Source organism: Elgaria multicarinata, chromosome 1, assembly GCF_023053635.1.
Source record: "Elgaria multicarinata webbii isolate HBS135686 ecotype San Diego chromosome 1, rElgMul1.1.pri, whole genome shotgun sequence".
Classification (NCBI taxonomy): Eukaryota; Metazoa; Chordata; class Lepidosauria; order Squamata; family Anguidae; genus Elgaria; species Elgaria multicarinata.
Window position 1 is genome coordinate 181,837,380 of NC_086171.1, and position 26,226 is coordinate 181,863,605.

A 26,226-nucleotide genomic window follows, 5' to 3' on the forward strand; every position below is an offset into this window, starting at 1 on the left:
CATACCCATTGGGAATATTGCAACCTTGTCTGCAAGTTAAAGGAAGCGGGCAGTTCGTTATGGGCATAGCTAGCCTTAAGATCTTTATATCCTAGTGTTTCCTTTTTCTCCTCATCCCTCCCCCTGACCTTCCTCCATTGCTGGGAGCACATGGCGTGCTCTCTCTCTCTCTCCTCCAAGTGTCATAAAACACAAAGAAATTGACTGAACAAACTCCTTTTGAAACTAAGTTGTACCTGCATTTTAATGCAAGAAACGATTTCACCTTTTCCTTCACCAAATGGTATGATCGCTTTTTTTTTTTAGCTTTATGTGTGCCATGTGGGGCTTGTAAACACTCATTCTGTTCTGCCTTTTGTTTTTCTCTGCTAGCTGCCTTTTAACAGAAGGCAACAATACCACACAATCCCATCAATACCAAGTCAGAACTCTGGTCCATCTAGCCCACACTGACTGGCAGCAACTCTTCAGTGTTTCAGGCAGGAATTTTTCTAGCTCTATTTTTCTAGCCCAGGATTGAACCTGGAACCTTCTGCATGCAAAGCATGTGCTCTACCCCTGAACTATGGCTCCTCCCACATTTCCTCTCTATGGTCCATGCTTCCGTGTGCAGATCATTTTCTTGGAGCAGGAGGTTACGCTTATCAGTGGAGGCTGGTGACTCCGAAGTCAATGGGGCGTGAATCCGTTCCGGATTTCTGTCAGAACACTAAAGGAACTACCCAAGGTGCTTCCGCCACACTGACATCGGAACCACCAGCCTCTGTTGACCCTTGTGAAGGCCTTTCAGTCACAAGGCACCATGAAAGCACCTTGTTATTTCGGGCTGATCTTTACTTTGCCTTGAGGAGTTTATGTCACGTAATCCAACTTTTTAATTTTACTTATTAGGAACATGTTGGGCTGTGCTGCATATCTCTTGCAGGCACCTGCTTTTCGCATGCGGATTTCCTTTCCCCTCATTTCTGACCTGTTGCCCTCTTTCAAATCCATCTCTTCTATTTTAATTTCCCTCTGACACATTGTCTGCTGCCTTGTATGCTTCTGTTTATTGCCTCAGCTAGGATTAAATTTTGTTAATTTTGAAAAAAGAAAGAAAAGGGGGAAAAGGATCTGCACTGCGTCAACATGACCTCCAAATATTTATGATTGATCTTAATCCATTCTAGTTTCCATAAAGTTGCACTGTGTTTTCCTGCAGCTGCAATATGGAGTTTTTGGGCAGAACTTTTTCTGCCTTCTTTTCTTTATGTATTTCACTGCAGCAGATTTAAGGTGACATCTAACACATGGAAGATGACGATACACAACGTGGACCTTTTGTGATATTTCCCACAGAAAAGTTACTTTTTGTCTTTGGGGCTGTTATATAAGGGTAAACTTTGGATGAGTAATACAGGCTGGCATCCAAGGGGGGGGGGGAGGGAGATATGCTGGAGATTGCAGTTGATCTTTAGCATGGGACCTCCAGAAGAAGAGGTAAACCGCTTTTTGTCATGGGATGTCACCAGCATTTCCAGTTTTGCTTTAAAATACTTCCTTCTGTAGGGAAAGGAGTTCATGGGACAGAGTGCCTGTTTGCCTTTCTTCTGTAGCCTTACAGTACAACTCAGCCACCACACCGGGGTGGGGTGGGGAAGGAACAGTAAGAAAATGCATCTGAGTTGGAACACCAGCAGGTCTTAAAATTCCAAAGGCAATGCCAAATAATTTGCATAGATCGAACTAGTGAAAATAGTCCTTCTGTTGGTTCCAGTGTTTCTATTGCATCATATTCTGTTGCTGCTACAACAGGGCCAACACCAGCAGATAACAATACCAGCAGATGATGAAATACATACTGGGTTGGATTTTGTGACGCTTACAGGGGTGGGGAATGGGGACCTCCTGGGGTCCCAATCCAGCCTTCCAGGATTCCTCAGATGGCCACGCCCCCTTCTTCTGACCCTGGCCCCTCCCCTCCCCCCTTTCTAAAAGGTTGAAATGCCTCTTCCTAAGGCTTATTCCACAATCCAGCTGCATATAGCAAAGGTTTTGCATAAATAGCAACAGATCGATCCATCCAGTTAATTGGGGTCGGGTTGGACATCAAAATGGTAGTATGCATCTTCTGCATACACAGTTCCTAATCTGGCAAGGAGGCCCATGTTCAGAAAGATGTTCCTGTGTGTAGATTGCTGAACAATATGAATATTGGGCAGCCAATTCTAGATTTCTGAACCCCCCCTCGCCCAGCCATATGTCTCTGAAGTAGAATTGTAGCCCTTTGGAGTAATATGAAATTTGCTGTGGATTGGAAGCAATTCCTTTTCTTATTAAAAGGATCATGGCAGCAGGATAGTAACAGGAAGCTAAATTACTATAATAATATTTTTCCAAGAGCAGACATGGTTCTGATCAGAGAAAAATACACCATCTGTTTCTGAATTTCTTGTTGTATTGATTTAACAGTTAGTAACTTTTTATTGTTGTTGCAAATCCATATTGTCAAGCTTTCTGGGAATGTGATAGTTATGTGTGATAAAATGTAGGGCTCCCGTTAATCATAAAAGAAGATAGCCGCTCTGGCCAGGTCCATGGGCGTGCTAAGGTACTCGAGTATTCAGATTTCAGTTTTGCACAGCATCCCATGAGCTTCCTATGCAGCTTTTCCCCTCCTTGGGTCCCCAGATGGTTTGGACTGTAACCCCCATCATCTTTGACCATTAACCATCTGGAGACCCTATTGGATTCATGATCTGCCTTCTATGGATAGAAGGGCTCTGCTCATGGAAGGTGGTTCTGCCTGATTTTCGGGGATCCCCTTCTCCCCTGCCCCAGAACTCACTCCCTTTCAGCAGGGTCCCCCGACCCTCTGTGTAGAGTTTTCATGGGGCTAGAGGGGCTGCCATGGGGGCAAAAGCATCAATTTCTGCCAACCTATTGCCATGTTCCTAAATCTGGTTCTAGTATTGTTACATTTACACCCTGCCTTTCTTCCGTGATGGGTAGCAAGGCAACATGCATAGGCTTCCCGGGCTGAAATCTCCCATCCAGATGGTGAAAAGACCAAGATCTCCTTAGCTTCAGCACTGTTCTTGCATCATGTGCCTTCAGACTATAAACCTTGCTTTGTAAGCAATGTATAGTCTGTGCTAAACAATAATAGCGGTATTTATTTTATTTTTATCCTGCCTTTCCAAAATGTTCAAGTGGACCAACCAAGAAAGAGGAAGAAAATATAGAGAGAGAAATTTAAAAACAAATACAAGAAAACGTCATTACTTAGAAGAAACAGAGCAGCAAAACCCAGAAAGATAAAATCATAAAACTGTACAAACCTGGCAATCAAAGTACACTAAAATCACTAACAACTGAAGGATTTCCTAAAAAGGGAGGTCTTCCTACTACGGCAGAAGACCATCAAGGAAGGGGCACAGGGAACTCTTTAGGGAGGGAATTCCACAGCCTGTGTACCGATGCTGAGTGCTTGCACCTGATGTTGGGCACCTGAGACAGGATTGGGACCCTATTGGTATACCACAACTCTTCCTCCAGTGTGAGCAGAACTCCGCTAAGCACTACGCGGCATCCAGCCCAGCGCAGTGTCCTGGTTATATACTGCCCCTGTAATTTTTAACACAGCTAACATACATTTGCAGAAGAAAAACATCAACAAATCTTCTCAGTTGTGGTTGTTGTTGTTACTACTATTACATTGTTTTCTGGGAGGCTTGCAAGCAGCCTAATAGTTTTCCAGAGCACAGAAACGGCATTACCATGACAACTGCTAACCGGCAATTGCGTCAGTCAAGGGGAAAGAGAATACATTGCTGCAGAATCAATTTATTACCGTTGCTCAGGAGTGCTGCTCCTTATATATTTAGAATACCTGGCACTTCAGACAAGATAGTATCTGAGCTAATGGTTTGCATACGTGAAAAGAGCATTTCTCCCTTGATAATGGGAGCTCTTTTCTTGGTAATGAGTCATGACTCTCTCTCTCTCTCTCTTTCTTCCACCCCCCACCTCACCCAAGGGTTCAAATAGAAGGTGTTGTCCATGTGGCACTGCTTACAACTGGACAGCATTACTTTTCTGTTTAGCTTTTAGCAGTTTATAGACACCAGGCCACAATAAAAAAAGGATTAAGTCCGATTAAGCCTACTGAAATCAATGGGGTTAAGTGTGCTTAGCTCCTAGTTGGATTAGAGCCATAGGGTGGAATCAGAGAACCTGTCTGTTCCATTGTGTTCTTTTTGTGGAATTGAATTGAACGAGGCTGTCAGAAAAGGTTCAATATGTGAAATAAATATCATTTATTCATTTAATCAATTTAATAGATGGCTTGACTGTATCTAAAGAGACACACATCTCGAAGCAGTTTCCATATCCAGGGGGCTGTCTATACATTCTGGTAGCCCCAGGGTTGCTCCAAATCTGCGCTTAGTCAGTTGTATGTTGCAGCCACTGATTCAGAGCCGCCCTGGAGCAAAGAGCTGAAGATTCCTGCCGGAGTGAGGTCTACGCGGCTCCTCTGGTGCTGCTCTGGGAGCTTTCCCAGGCCTCTCATTGGTCGCTGGAAGCCACAGGAGGGGGCGGGCCCAGCAAGCCCAATGGCTGCCAGAAAACCTGCAGTACCCCCCCCCCCCCAGTGGGGATTATTCACCGCCACCCCGCACCAGGGATACCGCAGGGTTTGGCGGTGGAGCAGCACCAACTCGGCACTGTGAGCACATCCCCCAGGCCTGCCTTGGGCCTCTCGCGATGCTCGTTAAGAGGAGGAATTGCTCAGCTTTGCATCAACTTGCTTTTGGACACGTGCATTGCCTTACCCCTTTTAAATCTTCATTTCACACTTTACTGGGATTTTTTGGCAACTGTGGGGTGGAGGGGTTAGAGATGTTCCATTGTATACGTACTCTGCTAAAAGTAATAAGGTTGAGATAATTTAAATGCTAAAAGAAAGAAAAGCGGATGACAATGTAAGATGGACTAATTTGTGAACTGTATGGGCGGGGTGGGGGGGGGGCGGGGTTGCTTTTGTTCTGGTGTACTTTTGTTTTGAATGTATAATCATCCGAACAAGTTAGATTGAGGTTTGGGTGTGATGAACAGATGACTGCCTTGATGCTTGGATACAGGCGTGGCAACATTTAGGGCACGGCAACATTTTATACAACCTTTAGTTGTGTAAAAAGAAAGAAGAAAAACACCAAAATTTACACTAAAGTAATTCAAATTCAGTGAAATGATAGATTCTGCAACGTATATATATAGATATGATAAAAAAATATTGCTCTATATTTACAAATTTGGGTCTAATTTATTTAGTTTCTGCTAAATAATGGAGAGAATCACACACACCCTTCGTGCTCATATAAGAGGTACTCTTAAGACTAATTCCAAAATGATAGGTAGGCTGACAGCAAGAGGTTACTTCCTCTCATAGCCTCTAGGAACATTTGAAGAGGACTTACTCTTTTCAGGTGGGGGGAGGAGAGAATTTACCTGTTAGGGCATCTGAGAAACAAGGCAGAAGTATAGATCAAAATTAAGAGATCACACAAGCCAGCTCGTGGCCCACTGCATAGAGTGTCAAATAAAGCTTTACCATTCCACAAAGATCTCCACATCTGAAGTTATCATCTTCTCTCTAGCAGGCTGCCGAAGTCCCCTTGTGACAGATATCTAGGGTCAGATGTGGAAACAGCTGGATCTCTTGATGCCAGCCAAGAGACAGATTAAGGCAATGACTGTGATTTTGAAGGATCTCAGTAGGCCTGCTCTTAACTCCGCACACGTCTCTGATACGTCGTTTTTCCCAGCTGCGGGAATGCTCTGCTGTGAATGTCTTTTCCACAGAATATATTTACTGTCTCACGCACACATCGTTACAAACGTACACAGACACACACAGATGCATACAGTGCAAGGCTCCACAGGTAATCTTTATTATCCTGTCAGTTGAAGTTGCTGTCATAGTTGCAATATGATGTCATCTAATCATTGTGTAATTTATCCACAATAATCCATTTGTTGCAGGATTGTTTGGGATTCTGGTGAATGTTAATATTATGCAGAAAGTTTTTGAGTTGGGAGTTTTACACATGTAAATCACCTAGTCTTGCATACCTAAAACTGCAGACTCAATCCCAGCTGCAGACTTGATACTCTCATGGTGAAACTACATGTTGAGTTTATTTTTGTTTTTTGCTGAAAACTCAGCACATGGACCCCAATCCAGTTCAGGGACTTAGCTGGGGATGGGGGCCTTTCATGCTTTCCCCCTACTGCAAATTTGGTTCACAGTAGGAGGCAAAGGGTTAAAGACACCCCTCTCCCATGCTGGGGACACAATCCGGATCTGGTCTCCTGTGCTTATTCTTGAATAAAAAGATGCTGCTACTAGCTGTGTCTTTAAAGTAATGTGTACTTTAACCCTCTAGTAGCGGAGATGGGAAAGGGCCAAACTAGACAAGGCAAAACTCAATCAGCCAGTCTCCCTTTTCTTTTAAAAGCAAACACTGGTGCAGTTGGATTGCGACTACATTTGTTTTTTAATCCTTTCCCCTGTACCATTTTCCTAATCTAAATTTCTCCCCCCACACACACACTGCTATTTATTGTTAAGAAAAATTGGTGTACTTATAAGTTTCCCCAGATGGAAAAAATGGCAGCTTGCTCCCCACCCCACCCCACGAGATCAGGAAAATGTTATTGGGCAGGGGGAGATGAATCCCTTCCAGCACTGCAATCCTATACCCACCCATCCCCAGCTGTATTTTTTTAAAAAAAGAAGGGAAAACTCATTACTAGTTTACAAAGTCTCTGCTAGCTTGGCCCCGTGAGCCCCATATCACTCAAGAGAAGAGAACACTAGGCTAGGTAGGCCAATGACCTGACTCAGTGCAAAACAGCTTCATCTAGGAGGGAAATAGGACCCGTGTTTGGCTCTTCTAATTCACGTGATTACAGTCGCGTGGAGTGGATGAGCAGGGCCCTTATATGCTGGCACTGCCCATGGGATCCTTGCCATACACACGTAGGCTCCCTGTTACTTGGAACTCTGATTGCACAGGGTCCCAAATGATGGGCAGAGTCTAATTATGCGGTGCAGTCACCCCTCTTCACACGTTACCCCCAAAACACGGGCACAGGGGTGGCGGCCCTAGCCCGGCTCTCCTGCTTCATGCGTTTATTAGTGTGTGAATTGGGTTATGGCAGCCTTCCCAAACCTGGTGATCTCCAGTTGTGCTTTACTACAACTCCCAGCATCCCCAACACAACTAGAGGGCACCAGGTTTGGGAAGGCCTGCTAGAGTTAGAGCTTTTCTACATGAGGCTGTTAATCTGCTGTATCTACTTTCAGTTTTGAGGAGTGTTTCCTTTCCTGCTTTTCAGCTGCATGACCTCCAGGTGGCACTGTGGTATAGTGGAATAGCACAAACACACAAGAGGAAATTGTGCTCTCTTTTGCTTTCAGAATTAAATGCAGCATTTCCCCTGCTCTAAAAGAACCTCACCGAAAGTGATGCTTAGACACAGAAGCGAAATTGGAGGGTCACAACATTGTCTAAAGAACCCGTAAACAACTGTGCGTAGGGAATCACAAGTGCACAATAAATGCCTCGTGTAGAAGAGCTCAGAGTCACTGCCTTATGTCACAGGAAACTACACTGATGGCCTCCCTAAGCCAGATTTTCCCACATGGTGCCCTCCAGAGGACCATGCTGGCTCCAGGAATGCTGGCTGCTGCAATCCAACCCATCTGGAGGGCCCCTGGTCGGCAAAGGCTGCATTGAACTGAGCAGAGGGAGATCTTGATCACAACTCCCTGCTTTTTTTAAAAAATGCAACAGAGTCAAAATAAATAAAAATAGGCTCAAGCCACATCTGGGTACATACAGAAGAATGTGTGAACAACGCTAATGGAAAAACACAGACACACACTAAAGAGTCTGAGAGAAGTTTCCATAGCAGTTTGTACAAACAGGGTGTTGTCTTTCCCCTTTTGAGGGTATTGGAAATGACATGGTTGTTATGAAAGGTGAAGGCAGAAGGGGAGTTAGCATGAACTCCCTCTCATGTTCACAACTCTGTATGTAGAGCTGACTCAGTGCGTAACAACCTATAGGCAAGCTGGTGCCCTCCAAGTATTTTGGACTACAAACCCTATCAGCCCTAACCATTGGCTATGGTGGCTTGGCTTGATGGGAGTTGTAGTCCAAAACATCTGGAGGACACCATGTTGGGGAATTTAGTGAAATTTAGTGAAAATTGTTTGAACCTACATTTTGACCCATTGCTTCTAGAGCAGAGAAGGGTTATTTAATTCACTTTTGTCCCCATTAAAATCTATTTCTGCTGGGTTTCGCAATGGACTTAACTATTTCTCTCCATCTTCCTCATCGTAGAGGGCTGGTGAAACGCTGGCTTGACATCTGTAAAATGCTTCTGGACTATCCTGCATTGTGGTGTGGATCCTTCTTCCATGACGAATAGGATTACATAGTGGGTACAGTGATCAGCACTACCGTCCCTCCCATTCTTTCCTTCAGCCTTAATCAGCACCATTGAAATGCAAGGTGAATAGCTTCATGCAAGTTAATATTCATGCAAGGCCATTGCAGCTTCTTTGGGAGGAAGGTAGGTAAGGTTGTGTGTATGTGCACACACACGCACACACATATATCTTGCTGAGAAAATACGATCATGCTGTGCTTAGAATGTATAGCAATTAGTTTCCCTCCTGAATGGTATCTGAGTAATAACTGAATTAGAGTCAATTAGAATTGCACGAAGTGAAAGTTACGTAGGCAGGTTTTTCTTTTGATCAAAGTTAACAGTATTGAGCAACAGGGCTCTGATTAATTTTATAATAGTCATGTATATCGTAGGCAGCCAGAAAGCCGCTTCAATTAAAATTAAACTGTGATGAGAAAGCTGTTGTTGTGGGGAGGAAACTGGTAAATTTCAGGCTCAGTGGGCAACTCCAAATGTTGCTTGTAAGACAAATTGGAAAACAAGCTTTGCTTTAGTTATCTTTAGTAATCTGTATTTATTTTCACAAAAAAGGAAAACAAAATAAAAGGTAATTTCATGCATTATTTTTAGCTCGTAAAACTAATTGTTTCCCCTGGTCAAGAGCACCTCCAGATATGACATACATCTGAGAAAGAAAAAATGAGGGGCAAGAGTAAGCATAAAAATAAAACCATTATCCTGATCTTTTCAAAACAAGTGCCTTTTTACAAATATGGCTTCTGTAACTATCTCCAAAGTTTGGATAACTCAGCAAATCCATTTTACTCACTTTTCAGTTTATGTCTGCTGCATGTAAGAGAAATGGTTTAAGAATTCTCCAGCTCTCATGATAATGAAAAGATCTGGCTTAATTTACCACATTTCAGATCAACTTAATACATGTTTACTTAGAAGTACATCCCACTGTGTTCAATGGCCATTACTCCCAAGAAGGTTGTGCACAGGTTTGCAGCCTGTGTCTAAAATGATGTTGAAAAAGCAGAGCAAACCTACCAAGTCAGCATCACTTTAAGGTTCATGAACTGAGCTATATAAATATAAAACCTTGATACAAACAGATTTATATATATATATATCAATATATCTTCAAGGCACTAATGTGACGGCAGAACTGGGTTGGTATGACATCTTCAGACATCCCATTTTCCAAGCTTGTAATGTTTTTAGGGATATCATGTGCTGATGGGCAAGTTTATAAGGACATCTTATTGCATGGGCTATCCAGTCCTGGGATTGGCATGCTGAGATAGTTGTCCATCCATTTGTTTCCATCAGTTGTCCTGGAGGTCTAACGGTTTCCTTTGGCTGTGGACGCATAACACCAGTTGTCCTTGCTCCAGTCTGAAACGGCATCTGAAAATCTTGCTTTTGCCATGAAGGTATTGCCATAGTGCATAGATCACATGAAGTCTTGGCTCTCTCCAGATTTTGCTCCATGTCCCTATGCCAGCAACCCCAGCCGGGTCACTTTGGCAGAGAGGAATGAGTGGATGATGAAGACAATGGTTTTGGGACAGGAATGAAGATCTAGTTGCTGCAATGGAGGGAAACATTGACAATGATGAGTGGTTTATGCAGAGCATTTCACTTCCCTGTAAAATCTGGTCCTTCGCTACAGGTGTTCTGTAATAAATAGTGACTTTAGAAAGTGGAAGAATTTGGTGAATTCATTAACCATCCAATGCATGACCCCAAAGAAGAAGAAGCTGCACCCAGCATGAGCGATAAGACTGATATAGTTTGTACTCCAACTTATGGGAAGGAATTTCAAGAAAAATCAGGACTCTTAGCAGATACTGCAAAAACTTATGAAAGACAAAGCACAGAGAGAAAAAGAGAGAGTGAGTCTCAAACAATAACTAATAATTACAGAAAATGGACATCAAGCAGTGGGTGATATTTGCCCATGCTGGATTCTGCTTAGTGTTCTGTACTGGCGGCGGGGGGGCGGGGCAGGGGGGGACACCCTAAACTTGAACTCTGTACTTGGAATGCCTTATGCAAATTAAGTTTATTTATATATACAACTTTGCATAATTTAGTCTTGCACCATGTTTTTTGTTTGTTCTACAAAAGTTTCAACACTGGTGGGGCAGAGAGGAAGGAAGTGGAAAGGGTTGGTGATTTGGGGTGGGGGCAAGAACAGGTGAGAAGAGTGGGGATGAATGCCCATAAAAGAGTTGTCCAAAGTCCTTGAAGACTTGATTTCCCCCAGCCAATCCCTGAAAGCCCTTGTCCAGACTTCCTTCTGGGTTTTTGAGCCTTTGCCTGAGACTGCCAAAGTTTTTCTCACACTCATGAGCATCTAGAAAGTGTTTTCTTTCTCACTTTTCCAGACCCAGACAAACCTGAGCTTCACAATTTTCTGCTGAGTACAAATGTTACACTTCCCAAAGTCACGTGCATCCACAGAGTGCACACAGCCCTGGCTGTCACACTTACCCTCGATAGGCTTTTGAAAAATCTGTTTTTCCCCGTGGATGCGTGCCTTGCCTATTACAGTCTCCCAAACATCACGACCCCTTTCTGGCCTTATAGGTTGCTTTCAGCAAAGCCCCATTTGCTCTCATGAGATGGCAAGCTCTATAGACCATGATGTGGAGTTTGGCTCAGATGCCTATGGTTTGGGAATGAAATTCCTTCATAGAATCCCTTTGGTGAAAGTGTTGTGGAGATCAAAGTTACCAATTTCCCTTGTATCTTTTCTTTGCTCCTTTTGTGGCGGTCTGCAAATGTGGCAGCCACAGAGGCAGCAAGGGTATAGCTTTGCACGGGAGGACAGGAAGTGTCCCCCACTTTCCTAGGCAAGGCCTTCCTTCCAGTGCTGTGCTTTGGCCAAAGGAATTTTCCACTGCTCTGCTGAGAGCTGCAAATCTAAGTCCTCATTCTGTAAAGCAGAGGCGCACAACACGTCCCCCACCCCAAGGGTGTCCTGACTAATTTTCCTGTGGCTTGTACTCTCCACTCCCTCCCCCAGAAATCCTCTACAGATGGTTGCAATTCACTGCTAGGAAAGAGCAATCTGTATCAGGATCACTGCTGTGTGCGCATGCGTCAGCATCATATGCATCCCTTGGGGACAAAAAGGTTGTGCAGTTCTGCTTTGAAGACAGGAACTTGAAGGGCCAATGTTGTCCTCTCTTCCTCTGAGCAAAGCCATTCTGTTGTGTCACCATCACTTCAAGCAAGGGTGCAGAACCTCATACCTGGGGGCCATCTGGCCCACTTGGGAGTCCCAAGCTGGCCTTCTTTTTCCTAGCCCCACTGTGTTTCCCACAGCCACCAATCATTTGGCAGTTTCTCAGTTTTTGTGTGGTGTTTTTCTTCTTCTGATGATTCTGGAAGGTTGACCCTGCCTCTCCTAAGGCTTAAGGACTGGCTGTAAGAGCTTTTGGCTCATATTTGTTTCTGCATTTTAGCTCTGCCTTTTGGCCTTGGCCCTGCCCACCACTGGGATGTGCCCCTTCCCTGAGAGTTTCTCTGAAATGGAATTTGGCCTGCGGCTCAAAGAGGTTCAACTCTCCTGACTTAAATCTTGTGCCCCTAACATTACCTGGGCGAGTCCTTGGCCCACTTGGCATCCTGTCGCTGCCACCCCTGGATTCAAAACACACACTCCCCAGGTCGCATGCCTCCCCCCCTCCTCAATGACCATTTGTGACATACAAGTAATGATAGCTAGTAGTAACAAGAGCTTCCCATCACACCCTCTCTTCTGGTCAATCTCTTTCCAACTCCGTGGTCTTCCAAAGTACCCCAAGCACTCAACACCCAGGGCTCTGCTCCCTACAGATTCCATCTTCTATCTCTTCCCTGGGATCCCACTAGAACAGCACAGAACAGAAGTAAAATGTGAAAGGGAACCCACAATCTCTCCTTCTGAGCTGCCAAAGTCCAAGTAAAGCATCTTGGCCCCGTCGTCCGAGGACATCTGCAGCTTCTCAAAAGGTTGCTGCAGCAGGATGACTTTGGTAAGGCCTGGCTCCAGGGTGGAGATGGTGAAGCCCTTCTCGATGTGGATGGACAAGGTGCAGTCCCTCCCATTCCAGGTGCACGCTGTGTGTGGGGGGGAGGCAAGCGGAAAAAAGGTTATAACTTGGCATTGAACCCTACTTTCTAGAGAGGGGCTTGCTATTCAGTGACAGAAGCCTGCTGCTACAGCCACTTGAGAGCAATTATGTACAGAGCAGGGAAAGCCAAGGAAATGAGCACATCCTAATCAAGGCATTGATCATTCATGTAAATTGCTATTACCTGTTACTCAGGGGTAGTAATAATCCAGCAGATATGGGCAGAAACTAATGTGAAGTATACATTATGGTGGGTTTAGGACTGGTGGTGAAGCTAGGATAACTAATCCCCATGTTAATCCAATTTACCAGTCATGCCTGGGGACTAAGGAATGGTGTTAGGGGTCCTCAAAAAAAACCCTGTTTCTATGTCTGTGCTACAATACCAATCTGGCAAGCGGGAGACACTCCCGAGCAGACAGGTCCAAATATCCGTTGCAGATCCACTGAAAGCCCCAATGGCCAATCCTCAAGTACAAAGCTCCATCTGCTTCCTGACCTGTTGACACTTCCTGGACACACTCGGCTGCATTGTGGCATCCATCCACCAGCATCCTTGTCCACGTGGCGAGGTCTCGGTGCGTCTCCACACTGAACAGGTGCGTCTCCACACCCTTCTTGGTTCCAGTCCGCAAAGCAAAGGAGAGTTCTGAATCGTAGAGAAGAGAGCCCTTGGATGGGCCGGAGTGCACAAGCCTGCATGGATTGGGGGTGAAAAGGCCCTTTCAGTGTGAAGCACATCCATTCTACCCCCACTATTATATTTCATTATTGTTCAAATTACCACTGAGCCAATTTGAGCCCATTCTAAGTAAACACATTGCTATTTGAGGCTGGGGTTGGGATAGTGTAGGAGGTGAACAATTGTGTGTATATTTTGTGATAACAGTCGGGTAGTAGTGTCCCAGAAGTGTGCAGCCTAGGCTGGTCAGGACAGCTTAGATTCAGCACAGAGCAAACAAGGTTTGTGGCTCAGATAAACTGAGCGACAAATACATCCAATTTTCGTTATTCCACATAAATACCCCAATTAGAAATAGTTCTGCTTATTTTCTGAGACAATCTAAGGTTCACAAGTCACCCAACCCTTCCTTTCCTCCCTCCCTGATCCCCCCCCCCAAACAATTCCTCTGGTTACTTTTTAATTTACCAATTGCGCCTGGGACTATAGGACTATGGAGGGATAACTTACAGTACTTGTCCAAAACAGCTCTGGTAGTGGTGGTAGGATGAAGGAAAGAGTGAGATCTACCTATTATCATGCACAACAGTGGAGAAAACTTTGGTGCTTGTGGGGTGGGTGGGTAATATGTTTTTTCAAGGGACTAATAGTACAGCAGCAGCTCAGTGTCTGGACGACTACTGCTAGGTGGATAATTTATCTTGTAAGGGAGGAGGATCTGAGATGAGACGGAACCATGAATTGTTCTTCAGATTTTAATCCAAATTGGAGAAGAATTTGGACACCCGCAATGACCACCTCTTCTTTTTAGGTGAGCATTACAAGGGCTCAAGGGCTCATTTTGGGGCCCAGAGAACTTTGCCTGCATCTCTTTCCTTTAAAAGATGCATCAAAGGGAGAGATCCGCCGCTACAATTTCTCCTGCCACAATGCTTCACTCACGGAATAGGCTATTAAAGGCCCAGGTGTATTGATGGTGTATTGATGTACATTGATGGTGCTATATAAATAAATAATAATAATAATAATATTGCGCCTACCACATCTGGCCACCCAAATCCACTTTGTCCCATAGAATGTTTTTCTAATGTATCCCTCTTTTTAAGCAGCTACATTTTAGGCCATGGTGTTTGGGCCAAGTTGACACTATCTGGAGCTGCACCTCCAAAGAGGCGAGACTGTGAAATTAGTAATCAAGGCACCTTTCAAGTGGAGACTGAAATCATGCAGATGCTTGTATAAGTACAAAACCAAAACATTTAAAGGGAAAAATGTATGTCCGGTAATATAACAAAAAAATAATATAAATACCAATATCTCACTCAAATTCAAACCAATAAATTAGCAGTCCTCACATACATAGGCTGTACAAATCCACAATATTGATAGCCCAAATGCATTTCGACTTATCTGTCCTCTTCAATGCCAATATGTGCAGTTTAATCAAATGAGATATCCTTCCAGGGTTTTGAAATAAGCATTGTATAAAGAAAATAACACAGATGAGAGAATGTTATTAGAGCGCAAACAAAAGGTAGTAAATTGGGAAAGGCTTATAATACCCTAGCCTATGAGGGATATACATTACAAATCAGAACTATGGTTTGTTGTTTTTGTCAATTAAGAGATGGTATATTGCAGCTACAGAAGGAATGGATTGATCATCTTGGTAAGCATGCCCCATGATGGCTTTTAAAAAAAGAAAAGGGGTTACTCTCTGGGTTCTTTACATTATTTTTTCATCTTATGGTTTATTTGTATAATAGATATACTGGGGAAAGGGCTATTAAAATTTAACATAGATTTTTTTAATATGTTGCAGAGTACAGGAGGGAATGTACCTCTTCCCCTTTCTTTTATGCAGTTACCAACTGAAAGGTATGGATCTCAGTTTCTGTATATATAATAACTACTGGTAAATTGATACCATATATTTATTGGATGATTGCAATTCAGACATGATGCTGATTAAGGGCTTCAGTGGTTTTTTCCCTGTGCATTTTCTCCCACAGAAGAGGACCAAGTGTGTTTGGGATATCAGTATTGTGAATTTGTACAGCTTATGCATGTGATATAGTCTTGGGTATTTATGATTGCTAATTTATTGGTTTTAATTAAAGTGAAATATTGGTATTTATACTAAAAATTGTCAGAGTTTTGGACTTACCTTTTTTGGGGTTTTTTACGTGGTGGAAGAAAGAGCTGTCAGGTTGATGCTTGCATAAGTAAACATGCTATATAGATCCAATGGTTTATTTGTGCATTCAGTTGCACATTAGCGTACAGCAAAAGTTTAACTAAACTATTTATTTGTATTGGTTTACAGGGCTGTTTCACACATGATGTTCTTCTAAGGTATGCACAGATGAGGTTGTTTTTATTTTTTTAAAAGTGTACACCTAAATGTATGAATGTGGCAAAAATAGATATGAAGACCTGCATTGGACGGGTACATTTGTCAAAAAAATGGGATTGGCTGTGACTACCTATGAAATATACATTTGATGGCAAATCCAGACTTGTTGCTGGCCTAATTTTTATTTTGGTTTCTATTATGGACCACTCATGTGGGATAATGGCCACTAGAGGTCACTCTAATACTGTTTATAACACCACCTGCTCCACATACCCTACACTGCATAGTAGTTTTTATGCCTCTCTACTATAACACAATCTGTAGTGTTAAGTACCCCTTTCCTCTGAAATCTCCCTTTCTTGCATTCACACACAATATGTACCAAATAGCAACAAAATAAAAAATAAAATAAAATCTGGACTTTGGAACTAAAACTTCAAATAGCTTTATCTCAGTCTCTTCTAGCCACATCACTTCACTTACTACGGCTGCAATCCTATACATAACTTATCTGAGTACCCATTGAACTCAATGGGGCTTATGTCTGAGTAGACATGCACAGGATTGCACAGTAAAAATGACTCTAACCAATTTCAGGAAGAAGATTCCACGAAGGGGGAGATTTTACATTTAGAAACATGCTCACTGAGTTTGCAAGGGCCACGTGTACAGACCAAGCCCTTGAGGTACTCAGTGAAATGGCTGCTATGCACTGAAATGCATTCTAACACAGTGACGAATTATGGGGAATTAGTAATATACGCAGTAGAGTCCTTTCTCAAGATGGTAGATACCAACAGGAGATGATATGGGTGGGATTAGACAAATTCATAGAGGATAGGTCTAACAGCAATTATTAGTCACAAAAGTGAAAGGGAACTGCCATGTTCAGAGATAATACATCCCCAAATACCATAAGCTGGGAGCCACAGATCAGAGAGAGCTACTGGCTTCCTTGGGGGGGAGGGGGTGGTGGCTCTGATGTCATTGGGGCAGTGAATTTGTTCCAGGTGTCTATCAGAACTCTAAAGGAGATAGCTAAGGGTTCTGACTGAAACCCAAAGTGGACTCACCACCCCACTGACATCGAAGCCACCAGCCTTGACTGGTCCTCCTTCAGGAACTCTTGGTAGACTTCCCATGCAACCAGTTGGCCACAGTGGAAAACAGTATGTTAGACAAGATGGTTTGGTCTGTTCTATAAGAATTCTTCTTACATGTTGGGGTGAGGGAAGTGGTATGCTTTTATTCTAGGAAGAAACTTCCTATTTCCTTTGACTGGTAATTACCATTTTCTAGTCTGTTTTCAGACCTTTCACACAAGGGGGCAGCAGAGCCTTAGAAAAGCCTCAGCACAGATCCTCTCTCTCTCTCTCTCTCACACACACACACACATACATACACACACACACACACTTACACTTCTCTAGTTTCTTTTATTTCATTTTCAGGAAATAAACTACTCCTCGTGTGATTGCATGTTATCTTTGGCAGACATACAAACAACTCCTCATATAGAACCACTTAGTTGGACATGACCCAGGTCCTGACATCCTACTCCCTGTGCCAAAGCAGGATGCTTCATATATTCCACAGATAAGCTAATGTACACAAGAGTGCCACAATCAAGCGCTGTGAAACTGCCTGGAAAGGAAAGAGGACACAAATAGAGAGGGACAACCTACACAACCAACAAACCCCAAGAGTCATGGTCCAATCAGTCATCAGGGCCACATCACATTGCATATTTTAGGTGTAGCACTTCTAAAATATGTGAAGCTTGTCCTTGCTGCTTTGTTCTTAAGAAAAAACTTCAGGGGCTTCTAAAGCCTGTCTCAAAATGAGAAGCAAACTTTACAAGCTACATCCTCCTCCTCCTCTGGCTAAAATCCAAGCCAGAGGAGGATGTTGGAGCTTGGAAAGCTTTTCATTTTGAGATGGGCTTTACAAAAGTCTGAGCCAGAGAGGAATTGCTGCCTCTCCATCTCTGGTCCCCAAAGCTGTAGCTACAGTTGCAGGAGTCCTTGGGAGAACTACCATAATTCTCTGTAGTCCCCTATGTTACCGGACGCTCTTACCTAGTGTAATGGAGAGGAAGGAGAAAATACCTCCCTCTGCTCCTCTTTGCTGCTGAAATAAGGGAAGGAAAGGTGAGTGTAGGTCTGGTGGGGGTAGCTTATGGGGACAAAGGGAAGGGGGACATGAGCCTCTCAAATTTGCTCACAAAAATTACCTAAGATATTCTGATATATACATTTTAAAGAAGATCCTGGATCATTTTCAAGTTAATTGGTGAGGTTTCTCATTTCTGTTTCTTGCCTGCTTGGGTAGAGCTCCTGCCATTTGTTGCAATATATTTTATTTTATTCTGTTACTTTAAGGGTTTTATTGTATTTATTATTGCATAAAATGTATGCACTGCTATGAGGTTTTTTTTAAAAAATAGTGATATACATATTTTGAAATAAAACATTTGTTGGCCCATCTAAACGCTGAAAATGTGAAATGCAAAGAACACAAGTATGCAAATTCATGAATCATACACATATATTCAACAGGAAGCTGTGATTGGTTGCAGCTTCCTAGCGAGTGTAGACTTGGTGACAAAGCGGATTTGCCTCTTTGCAGTTGTTAAATGGCCTATGATAGACCCTGGCCACAAAGAAAACCCATCCTGTGCATCTCTCCCAAATGGGATTAGGTGCAATAAAAAAAAATCTTAGTGAAGATCGGTACATTTAATTTTTTATGCTTACTCTTTTGTTTTCATAATGAAGTGGGTTAAAATCTACACAATTTTACTGCATTTCTACATAGCAATGATCAGAGTCCGAAGTTAATCAGTGTCTTTTATTGCAGGATAATTAACTTGGCATATTCTTTCAGTAATTCACATTGTTTAGGGTTTGTTACTTTACTCCTGGAAAGAACATTGTGCCCAAGTGGCTGCTGTAAACCCAGTCATATGGAAAGTGCATGTGGACTGTTATGTTTAATGCAGCGTGTGTATTGGCTCTCTGTGTGGAACCTCCCATTCCGACAGAAGGAATGAGCTGCAATAGCCTGGGAAGAGAAGATCTGCACTGACCCCCAACGTACAAGAGTAGAATCTTATATGGAGTAGTCTCCAAAAGGTTGGATATAGGGCAGCTGTTACGCGACTACGTAAAGTGCTGGTATTAACATTCGAAGCCCTAAACGGCTTGGGTCCAGCTTATCTGAAGGAACGCCTCCTCCCATATGTACCTGCCCGGACCCTGAGGTCATCCTCAGGGGTCCTTCTCCATGAGCCCCTGCCAAAGGAATTAAGATAGGTGGCTACCAAGAGGAGGGCCTTCTCTGCTGTGGCACCCCGGCTGTGGAATGAGCTCCGTAAGGAGGTTTGCCTGGCATCTACACTATATTCTTTCAGACACCAGCTGAAGACCTTTTTATTCTCTCAGCATTTTAACAGTCTAGAAATTTAATTTTAACTTTGCTGTTTTAAATTTGTATTTTAAATTTATATTTCTGCACTGCAGCAGATTTTATCCTGGTTGTGCTTTTATATTGTATTTTATATAATGTTTTTATACTGTTAGTTTTATACTTTGAATGGTTTTAATTTTTGTGAACCACCCAGGGAGCTTCGGCTATGTGAGTCCATTCATCAGAAGTAGGAAAGGCTACTACTTTTTAAACCACTCCACTTGTGTTAACAGAAGATCGTTGCTCTGTACAAGCTTTCTCTTCCATGGTGCCAATGCGCTCCACGTGTAGCAACACAGTCTAAACAGTTACAGCGAGAGGATTAAGAGAGGCTAACGCAGTGGGGAGGAGGTGTCAAGTTAAGGAGGATGACGTGCCCTGCGGCCAAGGTTTTGTAACCCTGCTACTCAGAAAGTGGCTTTTCCAAACTCCAGCTGCTGAAGGTCCAGTGTAGGGGCATGGCGCCGTCCACCCGCTCAGAACTGCAGTTTGCATTACCTGGTGGCGATGAGAGGGAAACTGTGTGTTGGCTTATTCAGGGCATCTCTGCTTTGTGGGAAACTGCTATAGAAGAGGAGCTCCTTCTCTGTGAGGATGGCAAGGATGTTCTTCGTCCCATCTCCGGGGAGCTGCAGACAAACGGTAACGGTCACAGAAGCACAGCACCCATCCAACAAAATAAATCCACTGCAAGCAGGATGGCGATTTTGTTCTTGGCTGCCATTGGATCAGAAATGCATTTGAGTACAGCAGCCTTCCCCAACAGGGTGTCCTCCAGATATGTTGGACTGCATCTTGTCATGGATTGGATGTTGCCGCTCAGTTCATCTGGAGGCCACCAGGTTAAGTAGCGCTGGAGTACAGGGGCCCATCAAGGATGCTCAGACTGAATGGTATTAGAACAGCTATTTTTACTGCTTTGAAATGTATAAGGGTGCAATCCTATGCATATTTAGACAGGAAAAAAAGGCCCTACAATTTCCAGCATACCCCAGTCAGCATCTGGGAATTGTAGGATTTTTTTGTCTGCACATGCAAAGGATTGCACTCTAAGAGTTACCGTTAGTGAATATCTACATCTTGGCTTTGGGGCAGTATAGAGCTTTGGCTATTATGCGGGATATTAATGAAATAAATAAAATGAAATAAATAAATAAACTCCCAGCATGTCCCAACCAGCCATTGGAGTTGTAGGACTTTTTTCTGTCTAAGCATGTATAGGATTGTGCCTTAAACTGCCTTTCCACCTAAAAAGGAAGCCCAATGTGGCTTCTAATGTAAACGGTCCAAAACACGGTAAGATATATAATGCATAAGACCATCAAATTCAAACAGACACTGCATTTCAAAACAAAACAAAACAAAACCAGCAGGTAAAAACAAGATCAGAGTACCCAGAGGTTTTGGGTGAGTAGGTAACAGAGGCTCCGCTCTCTAGAGGATAAAGAGACCTAGTTTTATATCCTTTGAGAATTGCAGCTGAAGAATCTTGCTCTCCACTATCCTTATTTTTTTTAAGTTGTTGGATTGCCAGGGCTTTCCTGATGGTTCGAGCTGTCTGATGGTGAAACAGGCTGCTTTGGAAAGTGGCAGGCTGCTCTTCACTAGAGTTTTTAAAGTATTGGCTGGACTGCCACTTATCAGAGGTGCTGCACTAATGGACTTTTTGCATCGACAGCAGGGTGGACTAGATTAACTTTGAGATCCCTTCTAACTCTATGATTCTGGGTGATAGATGTCTCCCCCCAAATATAAATCACTGGTGACTTAGGAATGCCAGATGCTTGGCTGGAACTTATGGGAAAAACTATTTACACTCCCAAGCTATTCTGTATTTTGATGTGGATGAAATCCTGCTCTGTTATGAACTGAGCAGCCTTGAGTGGATAATGAAGCTAACGTAGTTGCCAATTTGGTCATATGAAGCTTTCATAACATAAATTCATCACACAATAGCCAAGCAGCCACAAATGGAAGCCATGTGGATAAAGTCTTTCTAGGAATACAGGAACTGTGTCTTATACCGAGTTTGATCCATCTAGGTCATTATTGTCTATACTGACTGGCCAGGGATCTCCAGGGTTTCAGGAGGGCTTTCTCTCAGGCTTACCTGACCTTTTACATGCAAAGCATGTGCTCTACCATGGAGCTGTGGCCGCTCTCTATGTTATCACTGACATATAGCCATACCAGTCTTACATAATATCACATTATGATGCTTACATGTTTTTCTTTCAAACCGGAACCCTTTATTTATTTATTTTCTAACATAAAGACACAAAGGAACAAACCAAAATCTTTTGCATGTAGAAAATCTCAAGTTTAATTCCCCAAATCTCCACTGAAATGGATCTCGGGGAGCAGGTCAGACAGAGCTGCTGCTGGTCAAAGCAGACAGTACTGGCCCTGATGGGCTAATGGGCTAGCTGTTCCTCATGAGGATCAGTGCAGTTCAAACCGGAGCGCCCAGCACTACCTGCTCAGTGAGCCAGCCAATGTGCTTGATGTCTCTGCTTCCTGCAATGGTAACTCCAGACTGCAAAGCCCTCAGCTCCTCTTTGACTCTTGGCAACAGGGCACCGATGTTGGTGTGAATGGCGCTGAACCACGCCTGGGCAGACGCTTCATCCTTCGCTCGAAGAAACAAGGGAATCTGTCCATCTGCTGAGCATACTTCGAGGTATCTGCATGGAGAATTTCCTTTAACATGAGACTGAAATCCTTCTAGCAGCCAAAACACAAGCTGTCATCATGGCAAGTGACCACCACATTTCTTGCATTTCAAGTTGCAAAGCCTTGATGGGGATGGTTCACGTAAGTTCACAATTTCAGGGATATCCATGATATGAACTGGGTGCCCAGCCTACCTCTCGGTGAATCAGGGGGATCAGATAACCCTAATATAGGGTTATCTGATATAGCATACCATAGTCCCGAGTCTTTCCTCTTCTAAAGTCTTAGTTTGGGAGACCGCAGTACATGTATGTGGACCCACTGAAATTCATTTCTAAAAGAAGGAAGACCTAAAAGGACTCAAATTTAACCTAGTGGCAATACATTTGTAATGCAGGATCATCCCACAGTATTATACTGATGTAATCCACTTATTTGGAGCAGCTAATAATACTTGGGATTCACATAGCTCATTCTGAATATTCAAAGTACTAACATTATCTCAGCAACTCATAGGAAACACCTCTGTAAGGCTGGCCACTATTATCATCCCCCCACCACTGAGCTAAACATGGCTTAACGTGTGAACCATGACTTGGCGGGCGTGAACCATTCCTAACCATGGTGGCTACATAACCATGGTTTAAACATGCTCACTAACCTTATGCTGCAAAAGGGTTGGCAGCTTAACCATGGCTTAGCGTGTTGTCTGAACAGGCCCAATGTTGGTCAGGGCTAATGTGAATTTGAGTCCAAGAACATATGGAGCACCACAGACTTCCTCACCCCCTGGCCTTTTCATATACAGAAATTCCTACAGAGAGCTCATTAAAGCACCCTTCTCCAACATGGTACCCTCCAGATATGTTGGACTACAACTCCCATCATCCCCAGCCAACAGTAGACAACAAACTTGCTGCAAAAAAAAAAAAAAGGCCAGGGGAATTGTAGGCATTAGTGGGGTGACCGGATTACCTGTTTTCTGGATCACTGGGTAGACATTTCCTTGATACGTAGCACATTTTTAAGGGGACATTCCTCCCTTCCTTGAGGTCTCGGAGGGAGAGGGCAGGAGAAGCTTGCTTTTGAAAGGCTGGTGAAGAGTCCCAACTTACAGTTGCGCCACTTGAGGAGTTTTTAAAATAGGGAGAAATCTCCTTCATGTACTTGACTGGAACAGAGAAAGAAATACACAGGATTCAGAGCGCAATTCAAACTCCCCCCCCCCTTTTATAAGTCCTGGTTTAAAGATGGAAGAACCATGAAGATGCCCATCACCCCTTAGCATCTGGACAGCACACTAAGTCATCGTGGTCTTCCCCACCACAGAGAGACCTACTAGTGACGCCTAATACCATTTGTGTGCTGTGCTATTAAGAAAGAGAGTAAATTGTCTATTATGAAAACAAAATATTGGGTTCCCCCCACCCCATTTTACTTTCTAATGAAAAATGGAAAACAGGGACTGGTCTAACTATATGCAGACATGAACCATAATTGAAAAGATAAAAGAGCATTAGGTGCAAGGTTTTCATTTTCCTCAGTCATAGGTGTGGAATTGACCCCAAATGCTGTTAAAACAGGCACATTAATTCTGTCCATCTGCTGATGGTTGGAACATCAGATGGCACTCTAGACTTCCAGGAATACCTGGAATATGGAGTTGTAGGAGACTGACATAAACATTTTATGTATCTTTTCAGCACTGGCAGGGTTTACTTGACCCCAACTACTCATGGAGAAAATGAGGGGAGGGGTAAATTCTCTTAGCCCATAAGCATATTGACAAGGATGTTAGTTGGGAATGTTTGTTTTTTATTTATGTAGGAAATGTCTTAACCTGCATTTCAACTTTAAAAGTCCTCCAAGCAGCTTATAAAAAGTATAAAACAATATAAAAACACAGTAATCTTCATGGCTGTGTGGGTACTAGATCCCAGATCTCCTGAATCCCCAGTCCAATACTCTTAATTACTACACCATACTTGCTGTCTTGGTTGGGAGATGTAGATTTTTTTTTTGTCTAAACAGGTATAGGATTGCACCCTTAACTGATGGAAAAACCACATGTGGGAGCAGGCAATCCTTTAGAGACTGGGTCCCAAGCCATTTGGGGTTTAAAGGTTAGTTTGAATTGTGCCTAGAAACAAACTGAGAGCCAGAGAAAATCTTATCTGCCCCATGGTGAGGTGTAGTTTGCCAGGCAGCTATGTTTTGGACTAGCTGGTTTCCAAATGCTTTTCAAAGGCAGCCCCACATAGACAATAGTTTGACATGGCTGCGTGATTACTGCTGCTTGAGCGCGCACATGGTAAGCAACGGACGTCATTGTTCCAAACTCAAGCCCTTGCAAGCGATCCCCTACTGACACAACAAACTGGTAAATATAGCTTTGAGTTTCTAGCAGCATACATGGTGAATCAATTACACAATGACTTTATCACATGCCAAAAACAAAACTCCGCATGGATCTAGTCAACCCACATTCTCAAAATGCCAATATGGTTATGCAAATACGCCAGATGGCAACTAACCCTAACCCTCTTTCTTTCACTTTATGCCAAAAACAATATTGATTTTTTTTTTTAAAAAAAGTGGGTGTGTCCAAGTTGCTGCCTTAATAAAGTCTACTGGAACTATAAAAATGATTTGTCCCAGATTTCTCTTCTTTCTAGTTGGTAGCATCCTTATTCAAACACACAACCTTTCTGTTTGGTGCACCTCAAACAGATTTTGCCTGCCTCAAAATAGACCATGTGCTTGTGCACCAGTAAGGCGCATGTCCCATGTTTATGCCATATGCCCGGCAGTTCGTGTGCCTTTAGTGTGCTTTGTAGTTAGCACGTTCTTTGTATGTACTGAATGCTCAGTGGGTGTGTGGCATGCCTCCAGGTGCTGTTTCTGAGGCAGGAAGGGCACCGGAGGGAATGGAAATAGGATACAATTTCAATGGAAACTATTTTGGAGAGAAGTTACAGCTCCTGTCCATTTGTAAGTCCAGCCCTCAAAGCCGAGCCCACAATTCTCCACATACCACTTTGTGATCGGTGCAGTTCCCAACGACTATCTAAAGCGATGAAGGGCGTTGGGAAGAAACCAGTGAAGCTGGGCTGATATTTGACAGTGTGCTAACTAGATTACTTTTTACACTTGTTCCCAATACGTCGGATAAATGTTCCCGCCTGTGCAAGCTGTTCTCTGACCACCAGCCAACAGGCATTTCAAAGGCACTGGGATGCCAGCCAAGATTGCTCCAAGTGCATTCTAGTGGGAGCCTCTGTCACTGCAATAGATCCGTGGATATAAAGGAGAGAAAAATAGCTTGTTTATGCAAAGCTACACACTTCTGTTCATATTTACTGGAGGGGGGGATGCCACATAGTGGAGACTGGGTATTCAGGAGGAATTGCATCTCTGGCACCTGTGGGGGAATGTTCACAGCATTCTGGCTAAGAGACTGAGCAGAAACTCCTCCATTGGAGTCTTGCTCTGGCAAGAATTCCTGAGGTGGCTTTAAACGAGCCTTGAGCACAGAAATTACGACAAATTGTGGGCTCTCCCACACTACAGGCCTTCAAGAGGCAGCTGGACAGCCATCTGTCAGGTAGGCTTTAAGGTAGATTCCTGCATTGAGCAGGGGGTTGGACTTGATGACCTTATAGGCCCTCCCAAAGCTACTATTCTATGATTCTAAGCCCTGTATATTGTACCTGGGGTATAATATATATCCACCCTATGAAGCTGTTGTAAGAATGTCAAGATAATGTATGCAAAGTGCTTTGAATATTCCAAAAGTGCTATATAAATGCTATCATCATTATTGCTACTTGACGATGACACTTCAAAGACCATAAGCATTCATAGGGGTTACATTTTTAAAATTCTGACTACAGGACCCACAGCAGCTAAGACGTATCACAGGGAATGCTGAAAGTAAGACAGAACACTTCAATGCATTGTTTAAGTGACAGAGCTCAAATTAATTTCTTTGAAAATTTTACCTTCAATGGTTCCCAAGACATTTTTTCAGTAGCTGCTCCAAAGGCTAAAGGTGGAATATGTGTTTCAAAGTTAACTTTGGCTTGCCTCTTCGGCAACAGAAGTTGCTGTAATAGCAACAAACTTTAAAGAAAGCCGTTTCTTCTTTGCACGTAGCTTCTTTGGATCACAGCCAGACATACGAAAGGGAGACGCGGACAACAAAATTGCCACTCAACAAGGCAAGTGGTACTGAAACTATCCACATGAATGGAAATTATTCCGTTGTGGCTACCACTGAATAATTAAGAATGAAACCTGTGCTGAATTCTAAACATTGCATTCAGTGGTTTTCAAGAGTACAACCTGCAGTCAACAACCCACTTACTAGTCAACATAAGTTAGGATATTTGATCCATATTCATAAGGAACATAGAAATGTGAAAATAAGGTATTTGTACTATGATAGTTGT

At 43.2% G+C, this 26,226-nt stretch overlaps 1 protein-coding gene across 1 annotated transcript in view; it reads right to left on the bottom strand.

Annotated features, from left to right (window-relative positions):
* Nucleotides 1-9,019: 9,019 nt before the first annotated feature.
* SNTA1 (syntrophin alpha 1) overlaps nt 9,020-26,226 on the bottom strand; it is a 69,036-nt gene continuing 51,829 nt past the window's right edge. Inside the window, exons 3-8 of the mRNA XM_063145018.1 lie at nt 22,751-22,946; nt 21,579-21,786; nt 19,601-19,731; nt 13,096-13,292; nt 12,395-12,582; nt 9,020-10,060 (exon numbers count right to left, since the gene is read on the bottom strand). Coding sequence (XP_063001088.1) covers nt 9,968-10,060; nt 12,395-12,582; nt 13,096-13,292; nt 19,601-19,731; nt 21,579-21,786; nt 22,751-22,946 — 1,013 coding nt within the window. The 3' untranslated portion in view covers nt 9,020-9,967. The remainder of the gene's footprint in view (nt 10,061-12,394; nt 12,583-13,095; nt 13,293-19,600; nt 19,732-21,578; nt 21,787-22,750; nt 22,947-26,226) is intronic.